The following is a 15,846-nucleotide window of genomic DNA, read 5'->3' as shown; positions in this document are numbered from 1 at the left end:
TACGGGAGGGAGGGAGGGAGAATCCGGCCCGACAGATCAGCGCGTATCCTGGAGCCGGCTCAGTTGTGAACTAGAACAGCTTTGGGACGTCTGTCCCGACAAGGGAGAACTTAGCCTTAGGAGACGTAAATAAAGTAACGAAGCGCAGCTGCCCGACTGTGGCTCTTTTACTCGTTCTTCAGTCCTACTTAGGTTTTGTTGAATTTGTTGCTGTTCACCATATTGGCTCGTTTGAGAAGGGTAGGCACGCAGCGTTGCTGAAGGAGCACCTCAGCTTGGGAACCTGAAGGAGTTTTATCTCTGTACTGTCAACAAACTTTGATCTTGGTCGGTTTTCTTAATTTCTCTGAGCATCAGTTTAATGCATAATGCCTAGTTAATTATCGGATGTCATTCCGTTAAATCGTGAACTTTCTAGTTACTAACTTGTTTATTAACTAAAGCCCTTTAAGGATTCGGATAAGTTCTTTTGAAATGAATTGCAGTACAGCACACAGATATATCTTTATTTACTTTTATACTTTGGATAGGAATCATTTTTAAGTAGACTTCTGTTTTCAAAGAACAGTTTTGGGTTCACAGAAAAATTGCACAGGAAGTGGATGTGACACTGCAGAACTGCCTGTATGTAAGAAGCTATGATGATGTATCCCTAGTGTCTCACAGGCTAGAATTACGTTCATCCTGTCCTGTCCTTTAAGCCTCAAATGCTGCAAACAAGTTTTCATAGAGTTAATTACCTGTTCTATTTTCATTTCTGTGATGGAGACTTCTTGTAAACAGATACAGCACCTTTCCTTATTTTTAGCGTCTAGTATAAACTATATTTAATAAACTATTAAATTATGGTATACCTTAGAAAGCTATAGAGATTAGAAACCTAACTGCAGAATATTTGAGTCTTGTATCATAGGCGTACAACTTTGCAAGACTGTTTGCTAGTCTCAAAGCTAGAACACATTAATTTTTCCGCTTTTATTACCTTAATACATTTTTAGGAGCACTATTTACAGCTTTGGTGAAGACCTTTTAAATATCCATCTTTTAGGAGGGATGAATGGAGAGTATAGAGGCAGAGGATTTGGACGAGGAAGATTTCAAAGCTGGAAAAGAGGAAGAGGTGGTGGGAACTTCTCAGGAAAATGGAGAGAAAGAGAACACAGACCTGATCTGAGTAGAACCACAGGAAAACATACTTCTGGTAGGTGTGGCCAATGATTGTTCAATTTTTTTCTCTTCATGAAGGAAGCAATTCATGTCCATCATACAAGGTGGTTTATCTCATACTTCGGTTTGTCTTTTATACTACTCCTTAGTAAGTATTTGAACACTGATGTCCCAAATTCTTACTAAAACCTCCAATTGGATACTCTATTAATGAGAGTCTCATTTGGAAACAGAAGCAAATTTGAAAAATGTTCACTCTGTTTCTACTAACCTAGTATTCTTATTATTTTTCAGAACAAACCTCACAGTCTTTGCTTTCAACAAAGACCCCACAGTTAGTACAGTCAACATTGGATCAACTCATACCATATAAAGGCTGGAAGCTTTATTTCTCTGAAGGTAGGGTTAAAAAAGTGCAAAAAGCACCATAAATCATATTTTCTTAACTTGTCTTTGTATGCTACATCTCGTATTACTATAATTTACTTACTGACATATACCTGCTTTAATCTTAGTTCACCCAAAGAACTAAATGATGTTCATGTTTCAAAAGCATTTTAGGTTTTATATCAGTCAGGAAAGCAGAAACCATACTATGTATTTCAAAAAGGGAATTTAATGCAAGAAATTGGATACAAAAATGGAAGACTGAAAGAGCAGAATGAAAATATTGAGGTAACCCCCTAGAAAGTAGTAACTTTAGGAAACAGCAAGCCATCCTTATAGTTAAGAGAATAAAGAAGTTCTGAGGTTACCAGAATGTAGGAATTCAAAGGTGGGAGAGATCACAGGATAGCTGTTATTTTGACTGCTAAGAGGCACCCTACAAAGCTATGCTTGGACTTCTGAAGGCTACCTTCCAGAGCTGTGCTCAGACCAGTGAGGCAAATGAAGCTGGTTGTCACTGGTAGCTGAGGGGGCATGACTCAGTGGTGCTTGGAACTGGAGGCTAGCACTATAGTTATCTTCTGCAGCTGCAGAGATGCTAAAAAGAATTGGAAACAAGAATAAATTCCTTTCTTGCTTCCTGCCACCCTCCAGTCTCTAAAGTGCCTTCAAATGGCAGAATTTAATCTGGGAAATATAGGGTACAGATGTGAATTACAGCATCACAGAGCAGAAAATAGAACAGTGGGCTTGAAATCAAGGGACAATAATAAATACAGCTTGTGTAGAAACACAGGTAAGGAATCTCCCTTTGATAATTAAGAATACCAGTTAACCTACATCAGTCTGTATAGGTGTGGGGAACTATCTTTTCTGTGCTGTTAAAATATCGATTTGTTTCTTATGTCTCATGGTGGGGGTGTGTGTGTGTGTATAAAATGCCTCATGAGGGATGTGTGTGTGTGTCTGTGTGTGTGTGTGTTTTAATCACTAGACTATTGAGATCCAGGACCCTCCCTGCCCCCCAGGCACTCAGTAATCATTTTGTGAATGAATACTTTATAAATGTTTTCTTTATTGAGAATCTATTTTATTTTTTCTATCAATAGAATCTGTTTTATGAATTATCTTTTGTTCCTTTAGGATGCGTTAGCCACCAGCACTCACATTAGTCCCCTAGCAGGTAGCGTAGAACACTGTAAGTGATCTTTGGACTGTCCTAAAGTTGGAGTTCAAGAGGTGCCTTAGCCTTGACCATTTGTACTTCCTAACTACTTTATTATACTGTTCTTCTGTGGCAGACGTATTTGAAAATACAGAACTTTAGAGTATTAAAAAAAAAAAAAGTTTCAGTTTTGCCAGCAGAGTCAAGTGGTCTGTTGGGTATGTCTCCTGATCTCAGGAAAGACTGTGATTGTCTTCAGCTCAGTTTCAGAATAAGTTTAGTTTGTGTGTCTCGCTTTGGCTTTATTATAATTTTTGGTTTAAGCTTATTGTCTAAGTTATTTGAACTAACATGTCCTATTAGGTGTCAAAGATTCAAAACAGTGTTTCCCAAATATTGGGGCTTTTAGAGAGAGAGACTTTGTGTCTGCATTTCACATTATGAATACCTAAATTTGTTTTAGAATTTTAAGTGTAAATTCTATACCAGTTCTTATATGAATGCAATCAAAATACAAAGCAATTAGAAAAAAATCATCTACCATGTATATAGTGCTGCTTTTATATAATGAAAAATATGTTTGTACATGTGTGATTATTAGTGTTAATGCCTTATTTGTTGGCTTAGTTTACAGTGATAGCTCTCCTTTGATTGAGAAGATTCAAGCATTTGAAAAATTTTTCACAAGACATATTGATTTCTATGACAAGGTGAGATTCCTCTACAGTAAAGCTGCCAGTCACGTGCCATCTTATCAATGTATTTGAGGTGTTGGTGATTATGATCATAGGCACTGGAGTCAGACTGCCTTGGTTCAGACCTCAGTTCTGCCACTTACTGCAGTATGGACTTTGATTAATTACTTCTCTGTTCCTCAGTTTTCTCTTTCATTTGGAGATAGAGATATAAATACCTACCTCAAAGGTTTGTTAAGAGGCATCAATAAATTAATATTTTTTAAATATCAGAACCATGCTTGGCACAAAGCTTTTACTTTTATTGTTCTTACCATTATCACATATAAACATTGTAGGCCTTCTCAAAGTGTGTAATAGAATGCTCAGTTGTGGTAATTGACTACAGAAAAGCAATGATTGTTTTTACACTTTTATATTTTATAGGATGAAATAGAAAGAAAAGGAAGTATTTTGGTGGATTTTAAAGAACTGACAAAAGATGATGAAGTAACTAACTTGTTACCAGATATAGCAAATGAACTAAGAGATGCACCTGAGAAAACCTTGGCTTGCATGGGTTTGGCAATACATCAGGTAACTGTTTGTCTTATGCATACTTTTGTTTAAACTTTTTAAATGTATGCACACACACGCACACTTTGTCTAAGTTTAAAGCACGATTTTGCAGTGACTACTTTCTCAAAGAGACACTTAGTTTTTATGAAAAGACATTGGCCTGAACTGAGAGGTTGCAATTTCGTTCCGAAAGATACCATTCATTTTATATACAACAGCTTGCCTAAATGAAATATGTCTAACTTATTTGGATTTGCTTAATTTTGCTAAAGATTGTGTAGAAATTAAACCTTGCTTTCAAGAAGTTATACAATCTCATAGGGAAGATAAGACAAGGAATCATGGTATTATCAGTTATGAACTTAGAGCAAAACAGAGCAACCTTAGATTTAGGTTCTGTGGCATGAGGCAAACCACTGAGTGTCCCTGTATATAAAATGGAAATAATTTGTTCTATGCCTGCCTGAGTTTTTTCCAGGGTCAGGTAACACAGCATATATGAGAGCACATTTTAGGATAGCAAACAGATAAATACTTCAAGGTAAAGAGTATCAAATCACAGGATAGGCATACACAAAGTGTTGGGACATTCAGAGGGGCATTCTCTTACCTCTTGCATATGCTGTCTGTTCCACGTAGAATCCCCTTCCCCTCACGTAGACAGATTATTTGGGCCTAGCTCAGTTGTCTGTCTGTAAAACCTTTCTCATGACTGCTTTTCAAAACTTGCGTGGTATTTTGTCTGTATATCTTTATGTTCCTTATAACAATTACAGCTGTATATATGCATCATAGGTTGTCAGCAAACTGCAGTACACAAGTAGGTATTAAATGTTTGTTTATTTATTTATTTTGAGATGGAGTTTCACTCTTGTTGCCTAGGCTGGAGTGCCGTGGCATGATCTCGGCTCTCTGCAGCCTTTCGCTCTTGTTGCCCAGGCTGGAGTGCAATTGCATGATGTTGCCTCACTGAAACCCCCAGGTTTAAGCGATTCTACTGCTTTGGCCTTTCAAGAAGCTGGGATTATAGGCGTGCACTACTATGCTCAGCTAAATTTTGTATTTTTAGTAGAGATGCGGTTTCACCATGTTGGTCAGGCTGGTATCAAACTCCTGACCTCAGGAGATCCACCCACCTTGGCCTCCCAGAGTGCTAGGGATACAGGCATGAACCACTGCACCCAGCCAGTTTATATTATTTAATGTTAAATGCCAAGGGAGTGAGTGTTAGATATTTTAATAGTCATCTTTATTTTCTCTGTCTTGATTAATCAATGAATATAGAGAAGTAGGAAAGCGTTTTTTTTTTGTTTTGTTTTTTTGTTTTTTATTAGAATCAAGAGGTTATGGTTTTAGGGACTACTATAAGGGCTTTTAATGTTAGGTTTAGTTGGAACAGAAAATAGCAGACAGGGATGCTGGAGTTTTTCAGTTCGGGGACAGCAAAATCCAAAATAAAACGTAATTCACCTTAAAGTAAGTAGGCATAATTAAATATTAGAAGCCGGGCGCAGTGGCTCATGCCTGTAATCCCAGCACTTTAGGAGGCCAAGGCGGGTGGATCACGAGACCAAGAGATTGAGACCATCCTGGCCAACATGGTTGGCACATGCCTGTAGTCCCAGCTACTCAGGAGGCTGAGGCAGAAGAATCCCTTGAACCAGGAGGTGGAGGTTGCAGTGAGCTGAGACTGCGCCGCTGTGCTCCAGCTTGGACAACAGAGCAAGACTCCATCTCAAAAAGAAAAACAAAAAACAAATAATTAAATGTTAGATTTTTAAAGGGCTGTTAAAGTTTTCTGTTTTTATTCAGATTTTGTTCATAAACATATTCTCTATAAAAATAGTGTTCTGTATAAAGAGAGTATTTTGTTTTCCAACTTCAGAGTAAATGTCTGTCCTGTTTAGGTATTAACTAAAGACCTTGAAAGGCATGCAGCTGAGTTACAAGCCCAGGAAGGATTGTCTACTGATGGAGAAACAATGGTAAATGTGCCGCATATTCATGCAAGGTAAGGAATTTGATGTATTAAAGCATTACTTAGAATGGGGCATTAAAGGCCATTTAAGAATGAGAACCCTCATTTTATAAAAACAAGGAAATCAGTAAAAGGGGTATGAGTTCCTTGCCATCTCATTGATCATCACATTGAAATAAACTGATTGAATATTATTCAAAGATATCATAACAGGTATTTCCTAAATAAGGAAGAAAATGTTGATTTCCTAACGTGCAAATTTTTTAAACATTGATTTTGGATATGAACTTAAGATCCTGCCTTGTAAGTTTAATAATCCATGTATGAGTTTAGTATCCCTAATCCGAGTAAAATCTGAAATGCTCCAAAATGTAAGACTTTTAGCCATGAGATAACACTGAAAAGAAATGTTCATTGGAACGTTTCAGATTTTTGAATTAGGGATACTCAACTAGTAATGTTGCAAATATTCAAAAGTCCAAAAAATCCAAAATACTTGTGGTTCCAAGCATTTTCGATAAGGGATATACTCACTCTGTAATACACTGAGTGGTGTGTATTTTGTTAAATTACTAGGTTTCTATTAGATACAAGGGAATAAATGAAATTATTTAGCTTTTCTTGAATTCATCTTTAAGATTTTAAATTTATTGGAAGAATTCATTATAGGTAATCATCAGGTTTTGTTTTTCTTTTCCAGAATTTATAGAAGACATTTCCTAGCAGTTCTTTGAAAAGAACTTAAAAACTCAAAGTTTTTTTAATCTGTAGATTTTCCTTTTGGCATTATTTTTTTCCTTGAGAACAGCCTATGAGATAAGAAGAAAAAGGAAGATTTAGCATCGTTTCTTTTTAAGAATGGTTTAATTTTTGTGAGATTTCTGATATATCAAATGGATGATTTGGTTTCGGAATTCCATAGTTGCTCCTAAAAGGAACTTGTGAAAATATAAACAACCTAAACTTTGTGTTCATTACTTCCTGTTTGATTTTAGAGTGTACAACTATGAGCCTTTGACACAGCTGAAGAATGTCCGAGCAAATTACTATAGCAAATACGTTGCTTTAAGAGGGACAGTGGTTCGTGTCAGTAATATAAAGCCTCTTTGCACCAAGATGGCTTTTCTTTGTGCTGCATGTGGAGAAGTTCAGAGTTTGTCTCTTCCAGATGGAAAATACAGTCTTCCTACAAAGGTAATGCTATGTTCTTTAACTGCTTCTTTATCTTGATAAAGAAGGCAAATCAGAATACAGAATACAGAAAACTTTTCCCAATGTTTTTGAACACAGAGCTTATTTTTATTTTTTGTTTTCAGTGTTCTGCTTTTATATTATGAAATACTTCTGGTTAAAAATGTAGAGATAAATAAAACATTCCACTACTCATCACCCCAAATTTACATTTTTCAACTCCAGACACATTTTTTAACGATATAAAGCATTACTGGCACAATTAGTGTCTGTGTTTTACCCTTTCCTATAGCATTCCCAGGGATAATCATTTTCCTAAAGTTATAATTGCATCCCTTCCGTTCATATTTCTGTTGACTTCTAGTTATACACACCAAGTTTTTTTTTTTTTCTCTTTATTTCTTCTATTTGGAAGTGATTTTTTAAAATCTTTATTAACCTTTTTTAAACTAGATTTGAAAACTATAGAAAAGTGCAGAGAGTAATGTAATTAACACTTACCTACTCTGATTTGGCAAAATTAATATTTTGTTATTTTAGCTTAAATTTGTAACAAAAAGATGGTTATGTAGTTAAATTTGAAGTCTCTCTGTTCTCCTCAGTTTTATTCCCTTTATTTGCTCCCCAGATACAGCCACTCTTCTGAAATTGGCATGTATTCTTTAAGTTTGCATTTTCATTCTTGACTATATATGTAGAGTTAGTTTTTTGCATTGTGTTTACATAAATAGTATACTGAATGTAACATTATGCAACTTTTTTTTACTTGGTTATTTTGGAGTTCTACCTATTTTAATACGTATCTAATTCTTTCATTTTTACTATTGTGGAGTGTTCCTTTAAATGAATAGCCACTGTTTACCCATTTTCCTGGAGGTAGACAATGCGCTGTTTCCAGTTTTTTATAATTAGAAATGACGCTGCAGAGAACATTCTTGTATATGTCTCCTTAGCAGAGGAATCCTAAATTGTAGGTTGTACTTATTTTTAACTGTATTAGATGCTGCCAAGTTACTGTTCAGAGTATTGTTTCCAACTTACGTCCCTTCTAGTAGTGTTAAGCAGTTTCTATTTCTCCATAATTTCATTAACACTTGGTATTGTTAGACTTTTACATTTTTGGCAGTTTGGTAGGTGTAAGTAATATTGCATTTATAATGTGAATTTTTTTGATTTTCTGTTGTAACTGAGCATCTTTTCATATCTTTATTGGCCATTCACTTTCCTTCTTTATTAAATTTTCTATTTATATCTTCTGTTCATTTTCCTGTTTATTGGTTTATTTTTCATTTTTGTTCTTTAGAGATGGGGTCTCATTCTTTTGCCCAGGCTGGAGTGTAGTGGAATGATCATAGCTCATTGCAGCCTTGAACTTCTAGGCTCAAGTGATCTTCCCATCACAGCTTCCCAAATAGTTGGGACTACAGGTGCCAGCCACTGTGCCTGGCTCTGTTAGTTTGTTGGTTTATTTATAGGAGTTATTTATATTCTAGATACTAATTATTATTGATTATATACGTTACAGATATCTTCTCCCAGTCTTGGGTTTGTCCTTAACTTTATGGGTTTTTTTGTTGTATGGGTTTACATTTTGACATGATCAAATTGATGTATTTTCCTCTATAAATTGTACATTTTATGCCCTGCTTAAGAAACCCTTCTTGGGCTGGGTGCAGTGGCTCATGCCTGTAATCCCAGGACACTGGGAGGCCAAGGTGTGCAGATCACCTGAGGTTGGGAGTTCGAGACCAGCCTGACCAACATGGAGAAACCCTCTCTACTAAAAATATAAAATTAGCCAGGTATGGTAGCACATTCCTGTAATCCCAGCTACTTGTGAGGCTGAGGCAGGAGAATCACTTGAACCTGGGAGGTAGAGGTTGCAGTGAGATCACGCCATTGTGCTCCAGCCTGGGCAACAAGAGTGAAACTCTGTCTCAAAAAAAAAAAAAAAAAAAAAAGCCCTTTTTCACTTAACCATTATAAACGTATTTTATGCATTTGCTTCTGATACTCCTAAGTTTTGTTTTTTATCTTTGGATCTTTTGTCCATCTGGAATTTATGCCATTGGTGAATGGCATAAAACTAGGGATTTAAGCTGGACACAGTGACATGTGCCTGTAGTCTCAGCTACTCAGTAGTCTGAGGCAAGAGGATCGCTTGAGCCCTAGAGTTTGAGACTAGCCTGGGCAGCATAGTGAGACCCCCACCTCTTAAAAAAACAAACTGGTGATCTAATTTTTAGGCGAAAAGCTATTTGTCCTGACGCCAGTTGATTAATTAAGCCCTCATTACCATGGATGTATAATGCAGTCATCCCTATCACCATTGGGCTTTAATAAATTTAACATTTGCTAAATTTTTGCTCATGTAAAGGATTGAATCCTTAGTGAGGTAAATAATCATTTAAGAATTAAAAAGGGAAGGCCGGGCGCGGTGGCTCACGCCTGTAATCCCAGCGCTTTGGGAGGCCGAGGCGGGTGGATCACGAGGTCAAGAGATCGAGACCATCCTGGTCAACATGGTGAAACCCCGTCTCTACTAAAAATACAAAAAAATTAGCTGGGCATGGTGGCGCGTGCCTGTAGTCCCGGCTACTCGGGAGGCTGAGGCAGGAGAATTGCCTGAACCCAGGAGGCGGAGGTTGCGGTGAGCCGAGATCGCGCCATTGCACTCCAGCCTGGGCAACAAGAGTGAAACTCCGTCTAAAAAAAAAAAAAAAAATAAAATAAAATAAAATTGAAGAATTAAAAAGGGAGACATAAGATGTTTATGTTTGAAATTTCTGAGGATATGTGAAATTCAGCTATTGGTTCTGAATAATCGGTGGTGTTGATAGATGGGTTTCATCTACTATTTGTCTTGGCTTAAGGTTCAAGATACAGCCTTTAGCTCAGAGGCCAGAATTTAAATCTTCTTTTTTTTTTTTTTTTTTTTTTGAAGACGGGGTCTCACTCAATTGTCCAGTCTGGAGTGCAGTGGCATGAACACAGCTCACTGCAGCCCTGACCTCCTTAAACCAGATATTTTCTAGACAGTATTTGTTCAGGGTATTTTCATGCCCTCTAATAAAGTAAGTAGTAGCATTGACTCATGAGTAATGTGAAGAGGTCCTCCATGTGTCTGAACTGTGGGGATTTGAAGTGACAGAAAGATGGCTGTTTCAGGCGATATCTGTTCTAGCCACTATTGCTGCATAACACATCACCCAAAAATTCAGTGGCCAAAAATAAGCCCATCATTTTATTAGTTCTTATGATTTCTATGGGTCAGGAGTTTAGAGGAACTACTCATCTGGCTAGTTCTGGCTCTAAGCCTCTCATGGAGTCATAGTCAGATGGTGGCAGGGGTATAGCAAGGTGGCTGGGGACTGGCCAGCCGTTCTCTTTTCCATGTGGTCTCTCTAGGTGGACTAGTTTGGGCCTCTTGCACATAGTGTAGCAGCTCAGGGGACTCAGGCTGCTTATATGGTTGCTGACAGCTTCAAGACAAGGAAGTCCAGGTGGTAGGCAGAAATGACCTTGTTTTTTGTGAGCTAGTCTCAGAAGTCAGGCAGCATCACTCTGCCACATTCTGTTGGTTGCAAAGTGAGTCACAAGCCTTCTCAAATACCAGGAAAAGGAATTAGACTCCATTTCTTATTGGAGGAGTAGCAAGGTTCTCAAAAGGCTTGAAGAGAAATATTGTTACAGTCATATTTGGCAAATACAGTCTGCCACAGTCTGAAATTATAAATGCTTCTTGAGATCCAAACACCAAACAGAGTGCCTGTGTGATATGATAAATATTACACTGTACAGAAAGTACAAAAGGAACCTACATGAGAAAGCTGAGGATTAAAGAAAACTCTGGAACGGTTTTTTAAAAGGAGAGCATTAGCATTGGGTGTGTGGGACAGAATGAGAGGGGGCATTGAAGGAGTGGGAGATGGCATGGGCACAGAGGAAGCAGTAAGTGCTTAGTGTGGGAGGCGGGCAAAGCACCTTGCATACCCATAGCCAAGTAAGAGCAGTAAGCGAGAAGGATCAGTTGGAAAAGTGCCTCAAAAGCTCTTGATATTCAATTGTTGCAGGAGAAAATAGAAAGTCATTAATCTCTCAGTGGATTTTACTTTACTAGCATCCTGAGACAAACTTTTAAAACAATATTAAATGAAATGTTTTAACTTGAATTTTTCTGAGCTGTGATTATAGTTTATCAAGATGTGAACGTGAATTACTTTTGTTTCAGTGTCCTGTGCCTGCGTGTCGAGGCAGGTCATTTACTGCTGTCCGCAGCTCTCCTCTCACAGTTACAGTGGATTGGCAGTCAATCAAGTAAGCAATCAGACTTGCGTAAAAGGCAGGCTTTAGGTGTCCCACTGTCAAGTAAATCCATAATTTTACTGTATTATACTGTGCGTTTTATCTAAATAATGACAAGGTATATAATAGTGTATAGTAGAAGGTTTATTTGATGAAAAGTTTGTGCGTTGAAATAATAATTGTCTTTATTTGAAATTTATTCTCTGTCAGATTCCAGAAAGGATTCATTATGCAAATATTATGTACTACTGATAAATAGTTGATTTTATATCTCAATTATGTGATTAATTGAACTGCATATAGGCCATAAGCAAAGCTCTGTGATTCCTTTCATAATGAGCTGTGATAGAAATCATATTGTTTTGAAGTTTTCAGTTAAAGAATCCCTTAGAAATGGCATGTTTCATTTTATGTTCTTATTGTCGCAATGGGGCATTTTACTAAGGTTTTTTTAATAGCTTTCTTTTTTGCAAGTCAGAGTTTTCTTTGTGTATGTATTTTTCATCCCATAATTGATACCATTTTTTCTAGCCATAGACTCATAGCTCATTCCTAAATATAAAATAATGGGTGGTTTTGAAGTCAGTGCTTTCCAGGAAACCTGGGTGAAATAAGATTGTCTTAAAAACTAAGAACTTAGGGAAAAGATGAGATGGTCTGCTACTAAGTGCTTTACCCTCCTCTTCCCTGAAAAAGTAAGACCAACATGTGTAATAATTAACTGTACTATACTGAGATCTTTACAAATATCCTATTTTATAAAAGGGGAAATGTTTAGGGACTCTTGGGTATGATCATGCAGCCCATGAGTATAGTAGAGCCTGATTTCCAGCCCAGTCTGTGGGACTTTTGCCACTTAAGAGGGGACAAAGGGTTAGTCTGGAGGTAATGAGTTATTTCAACTATTCATAGTTATTTACAGATCAAACTCCTTGTTATATTCTTTCCTCCCTTCTCACTACTGCACTTGACTAGTCTTTAAAAAATGGCATGGGGGCCCTGAATTGATAGTGGAGTGGTAAGTGATCCTGGAGCAAGGTTTGAAGTCATGCAGGTTAGGTGGATGCCAGTGCCTGGCCAATGACCTGAAAAACATTGAGAAGTAATCTAGATGTATGATGAATATATTCCAAAGTTATTATTTTAATGTTCAATATTGTACTTACATTAATTATTTAATTAAGTAAAAAAAAAAAAGCTTTAATGTAATAACATATACTTGTTTTCAAAAATTCAATCAGTGTGGAAGGGCACAGTCCCCACAACTTGCTGTTACATTATACATAACTTTACATACCATTCTTGCATGTCTTTCATCCTTCGCTTCACTGCATCCATTCTATGTGAGCTGAGGACATTAGAAACATACTTGTTCTTATATCTTCCACTCCTAGACTTTCTCAGTTCTGGCATTACTTTGGATTCTTAAGGTTTACCTTCTGTCTTCTAATTATAATTGTCTTCCAGGCTTTATTTATAGGTCATGTCTAACAAAAACAATAAACAGGCATTTACATTTTTATGTTAATAAAAATGCCTCATATGGCATTCCCCCACATAAGTAATAGGAGCTTCTGACATCTCCCCATCTTTTCTACTCCTGCTTGTGTCCTTAATAGTAGAAGCCAGTGCTGGAACCGGCTAGACAGTTTATCCCCTTTTAGTAGGTAACCTAGCATATGCAGAAGCCTCTGTGGATCTTACCATCTTCTTGCTCCACTTGGCGGGTATCTCTTCCATTTTAGGGGCTATTAACTTTATTACCACAATTATTAACATGAAATCCCCAGCTCGGTCCCAGTATCAAACACCCCTTTTCGTCTGATAAGTCCTCATTACAACAGTCATTCTACTCCTTTCCATTCCCATTTTATTAACATAAAGATGTAAATGAAGTTGAACAAAGAACCAAGTAAAGTGATCAAACGCCAGGCAAAGGAGATACAATTTACGTCACTGGGTTTTGCTGTTTTGTTTTGTTGGTTTTTACTCCTTAAATGAAAAGACCCAAGCATCAAATTATGTTTTCTTATACTCTGCTAGTTATTTGGAATTATTCCATATTTTAGTGTGCATCATATTTAGACTATAACTTTGTTGTTTAGTACTTCATTTTTGTAAGTGCTGGTTTTACATCTTAGAATATGTCTGTACCATTTCACCGTAATTTTCCATTCTCTCTTCAATACTATGGAATATATGGAATCCACCTTTTATTCTAATAAAGCAAACAAACAAAAAAAACACACCTTCCTCCTGCTTGAGTGTGGATCAATAGTTCTCTAGACCTGCATTCCTGCTTCATCCTGGGATCTTCCTTCATTGCACATTTTGTTTTTCTAAGGAATATTCTCAGGTAAATTTTCAGAAAGTATGCATGAGAGGTAAAAAGTTCTAAGCACTTGCATGTCTGAAAATGTCTTTATTTGGATCTTAGTCTAGCCAAGAGTTTGCCTGGCTTTTGAAGTCGATTTGATTTTAATTTTCCTTGCCGTTTATGACAGGTCTGGCGCTGGTCATTCTTTTGAGGACTGGACTTTTCCTCCTCTTTGTAACCATTTTATCTATGGTGCTCTGAAAGGGTGAGAGTGTATCTAGTCTCTGTCCTGCTTGATGGGCATGATCTTTTGTCTTCAACTGTAGGCTATCTGACTGTTTTCTCAGCCTCCTATCAGATGTATCCCTTGGATTATTCATTTGTTTTAACTTTTTCCTCACCCTTTCATTTTCTTTGTGCTGTTTTCTAGTTTTGTTTGGCTTTTTCTTATATCCTCTCTACAAGTGTTTGATTTTTACATACATACTTTAAATTTTCTTGATTTTGTACTTGTTTTCCTATAGTTCCCTTTTAATAGCAGCTTATTCTTGTTTTATGATGGTAATATTTTCTCAAAACTCCTAGGCAGTTTTTTGTTTTTAATGCTCCCTAAATTATTGCCATTTAGTTTTCAAATGTCTGATGAGGAATAAGAAAGTAGTTGAAGTAGGTAGGATAGATTTTCTTTGTAATTTTATAGGTAGTAGTTTTTTCTCATAAGACTTCACCCCTGAATACAAAGATGGGGGTTTTGGCTATCAGATTTTGCTTTATAAATGTGTTTTTGAATTGGAATTTGGGTTTTCAAATGGTAGAACAAAGAGTCTTTATTCTGAAGCTCTGATTCTCACTGCACACTTTAGCTCCCTTCACAGAAGGGAGGAGTTTGTTTTCTTAGAACAGTGCTCTGGTTTTTGCCAGATGATAAAGTACTCAGTCTTTCCTACCCACCTGTCCACCCACCTTCTCCAGAAATTGTGAACAGCTATTCCGTGACTTGTCTTTCAATTGATTATCCTGTTTTCTTTCAGCCATCCACTCCTGCCTTCCATTCCTGCCACATCCAACTTGGAAGCTTCTCTGAGGCTCTGCTAAGAACACTGGTTCTCACTTTTCTTGTACGTTTATAGGTTTTGCCTTGTGTGTATTCTGGACTTCATTTTGTTTTTTCCATCAGCATTTTACTATTTGCTGTTTTCAAAAATTTCATTAATATCTCATTTGCTGATGATACCTCTACATACCACAAAATTTTTAGTGACTAATTTCAGTGGACATTTTGGAGGGAAGCTAGGCAAATACATATGCTCATTGTGCCACCTTGAATTGGCAACTGCTGAAGTAATTTTAGATACACCATTAAACTGTTCATAAACAAATCTGCCTTTATCTAGCTCAGCATCGTATGGACCCTGCATAGTTAATATCTCACAGAAACCGTCTAAAGTAAGTATTCTAACTGAAAACTATTTTAACTTTTTAGAATCCAGGAGTTGATGTCTGATGATCAGAGAGAAGCAGGTCGTATTCCACGAACAATAGAATGTGAGCTTGTTCATGATCTTGTGGATAGCTGTGTCCCAGGAGACACAGTGACTGTTACTGGAATTGTCAAAGTCTCAAATGCTGAAGAAGGTATGGTACAACTCTTCATTATTTGTCTCTCAATAATGATTTGTCAATATTCATCCTTTCTAAGATGCTCCTGAATCTCAAATAATTTGAGGATTTCTTGTTGCTTACATAAGATGAAATGTCCTCTTTAAAGAAACATTTATTTATATAGCTCACTATGACTTTGTTTTATATTCTAGTTGAGTCATTGTAGGGAAAATGAAAATACCAACTATCATATTTAATACTTTGAATTTACAGGTTGTCGAAATAAGAATGACAAGTGCATGTTCCTTTTGTACATTGAAGCAAATTCTATTAGTAATAGCAAAGGACAGAAAACAAAGACTTCTGAGGATGGGTGTAAGCATGGAATGTTGATGGAGTTCTCACTCAAAGATCTTTATGCCATCCAAGAGATTCAAGCCGAAGAGAACCTGTTTAAACTCATTGTCAAGTATGGATGCAG

General features: G+C 36.8%; 1 protein-coding gene across 7 annotated transcripts in view; it reads left to right on the top strand.

The window, feature by feature from the left end:
- The window catches only part of MCM8 (minichromosome maintenance 8 homologous recombination repair factor), a 39,717-nt gene that overhangs the window by 337 nt on the left and 23,534 nt on the right, over positions 1-15,846 (top strand). For 4 of the 7 annotated variants that reach the window (XR_004274137.1, XR_004274136.1, XM_032295460.1 and 1 more), the window contains exons 2-10: positions 1,049-1,201; positions 1,462-1,566; positions 3,347-3,429; positions 3,841-3,990; positions 5,880-5,983; positions 6,946-7,144; positions 11,373-11,458; positions 15,247-15,398; positions 15,639-15,834. Coding sequence is in view for 5 of the 7 variants with exons in the window: in XM_032295460.1 (XP_032151351.1) it covers positions 1,054-1,201; positions 1,462-1,566; positions 3,347-3,429; positions 3,841-3,990; positions 5,880-5,983; positions 6,946-7,144; positions 11,373-11,458; positions 15,247-15,398; positions 15,639-15,834 (1,223 nt within the window). In the remaining 2 variants the exon portion in view is untranslated. Of the gene's footprint in view, positions 1-17; positions 328-1,048; positions 1,202-1,461; positions 1,567-3,346; positions 3,430-3,840; positions 3,991-5,879; positions 5,984-6,945; positions 7,145-11,372; positions 11,459-15,246; positions 15,399-15,638; positions 15,835-15,846 lie in introns of those variants that run through there. The other 3 variants (XM_032295463.1, XM_032295461.1, XM_032295464.1) reach the window with 3 other exon arrangements.

The sequence above is a fragment of the Sapajus apella genome, unplaced genomic scaffold (genome assembly GCF_009761245.1).
Source record: "Sapajus apella isolate SASKATOON/1434 unplaced genomic scaffold, GSC_monkey_1.0 scaffold33, whole genome shotgun sequence".
NCBI classification, from domain to species: domain Eukaryota; kingdom Metazoa; phylum Chordata; class Mammalia; order Primates; family Cebidae; genus Sapajus; species Sapajus apella.
This window is presented reverse-complemented; position numbering and strand designations above follow the sequence as displayed.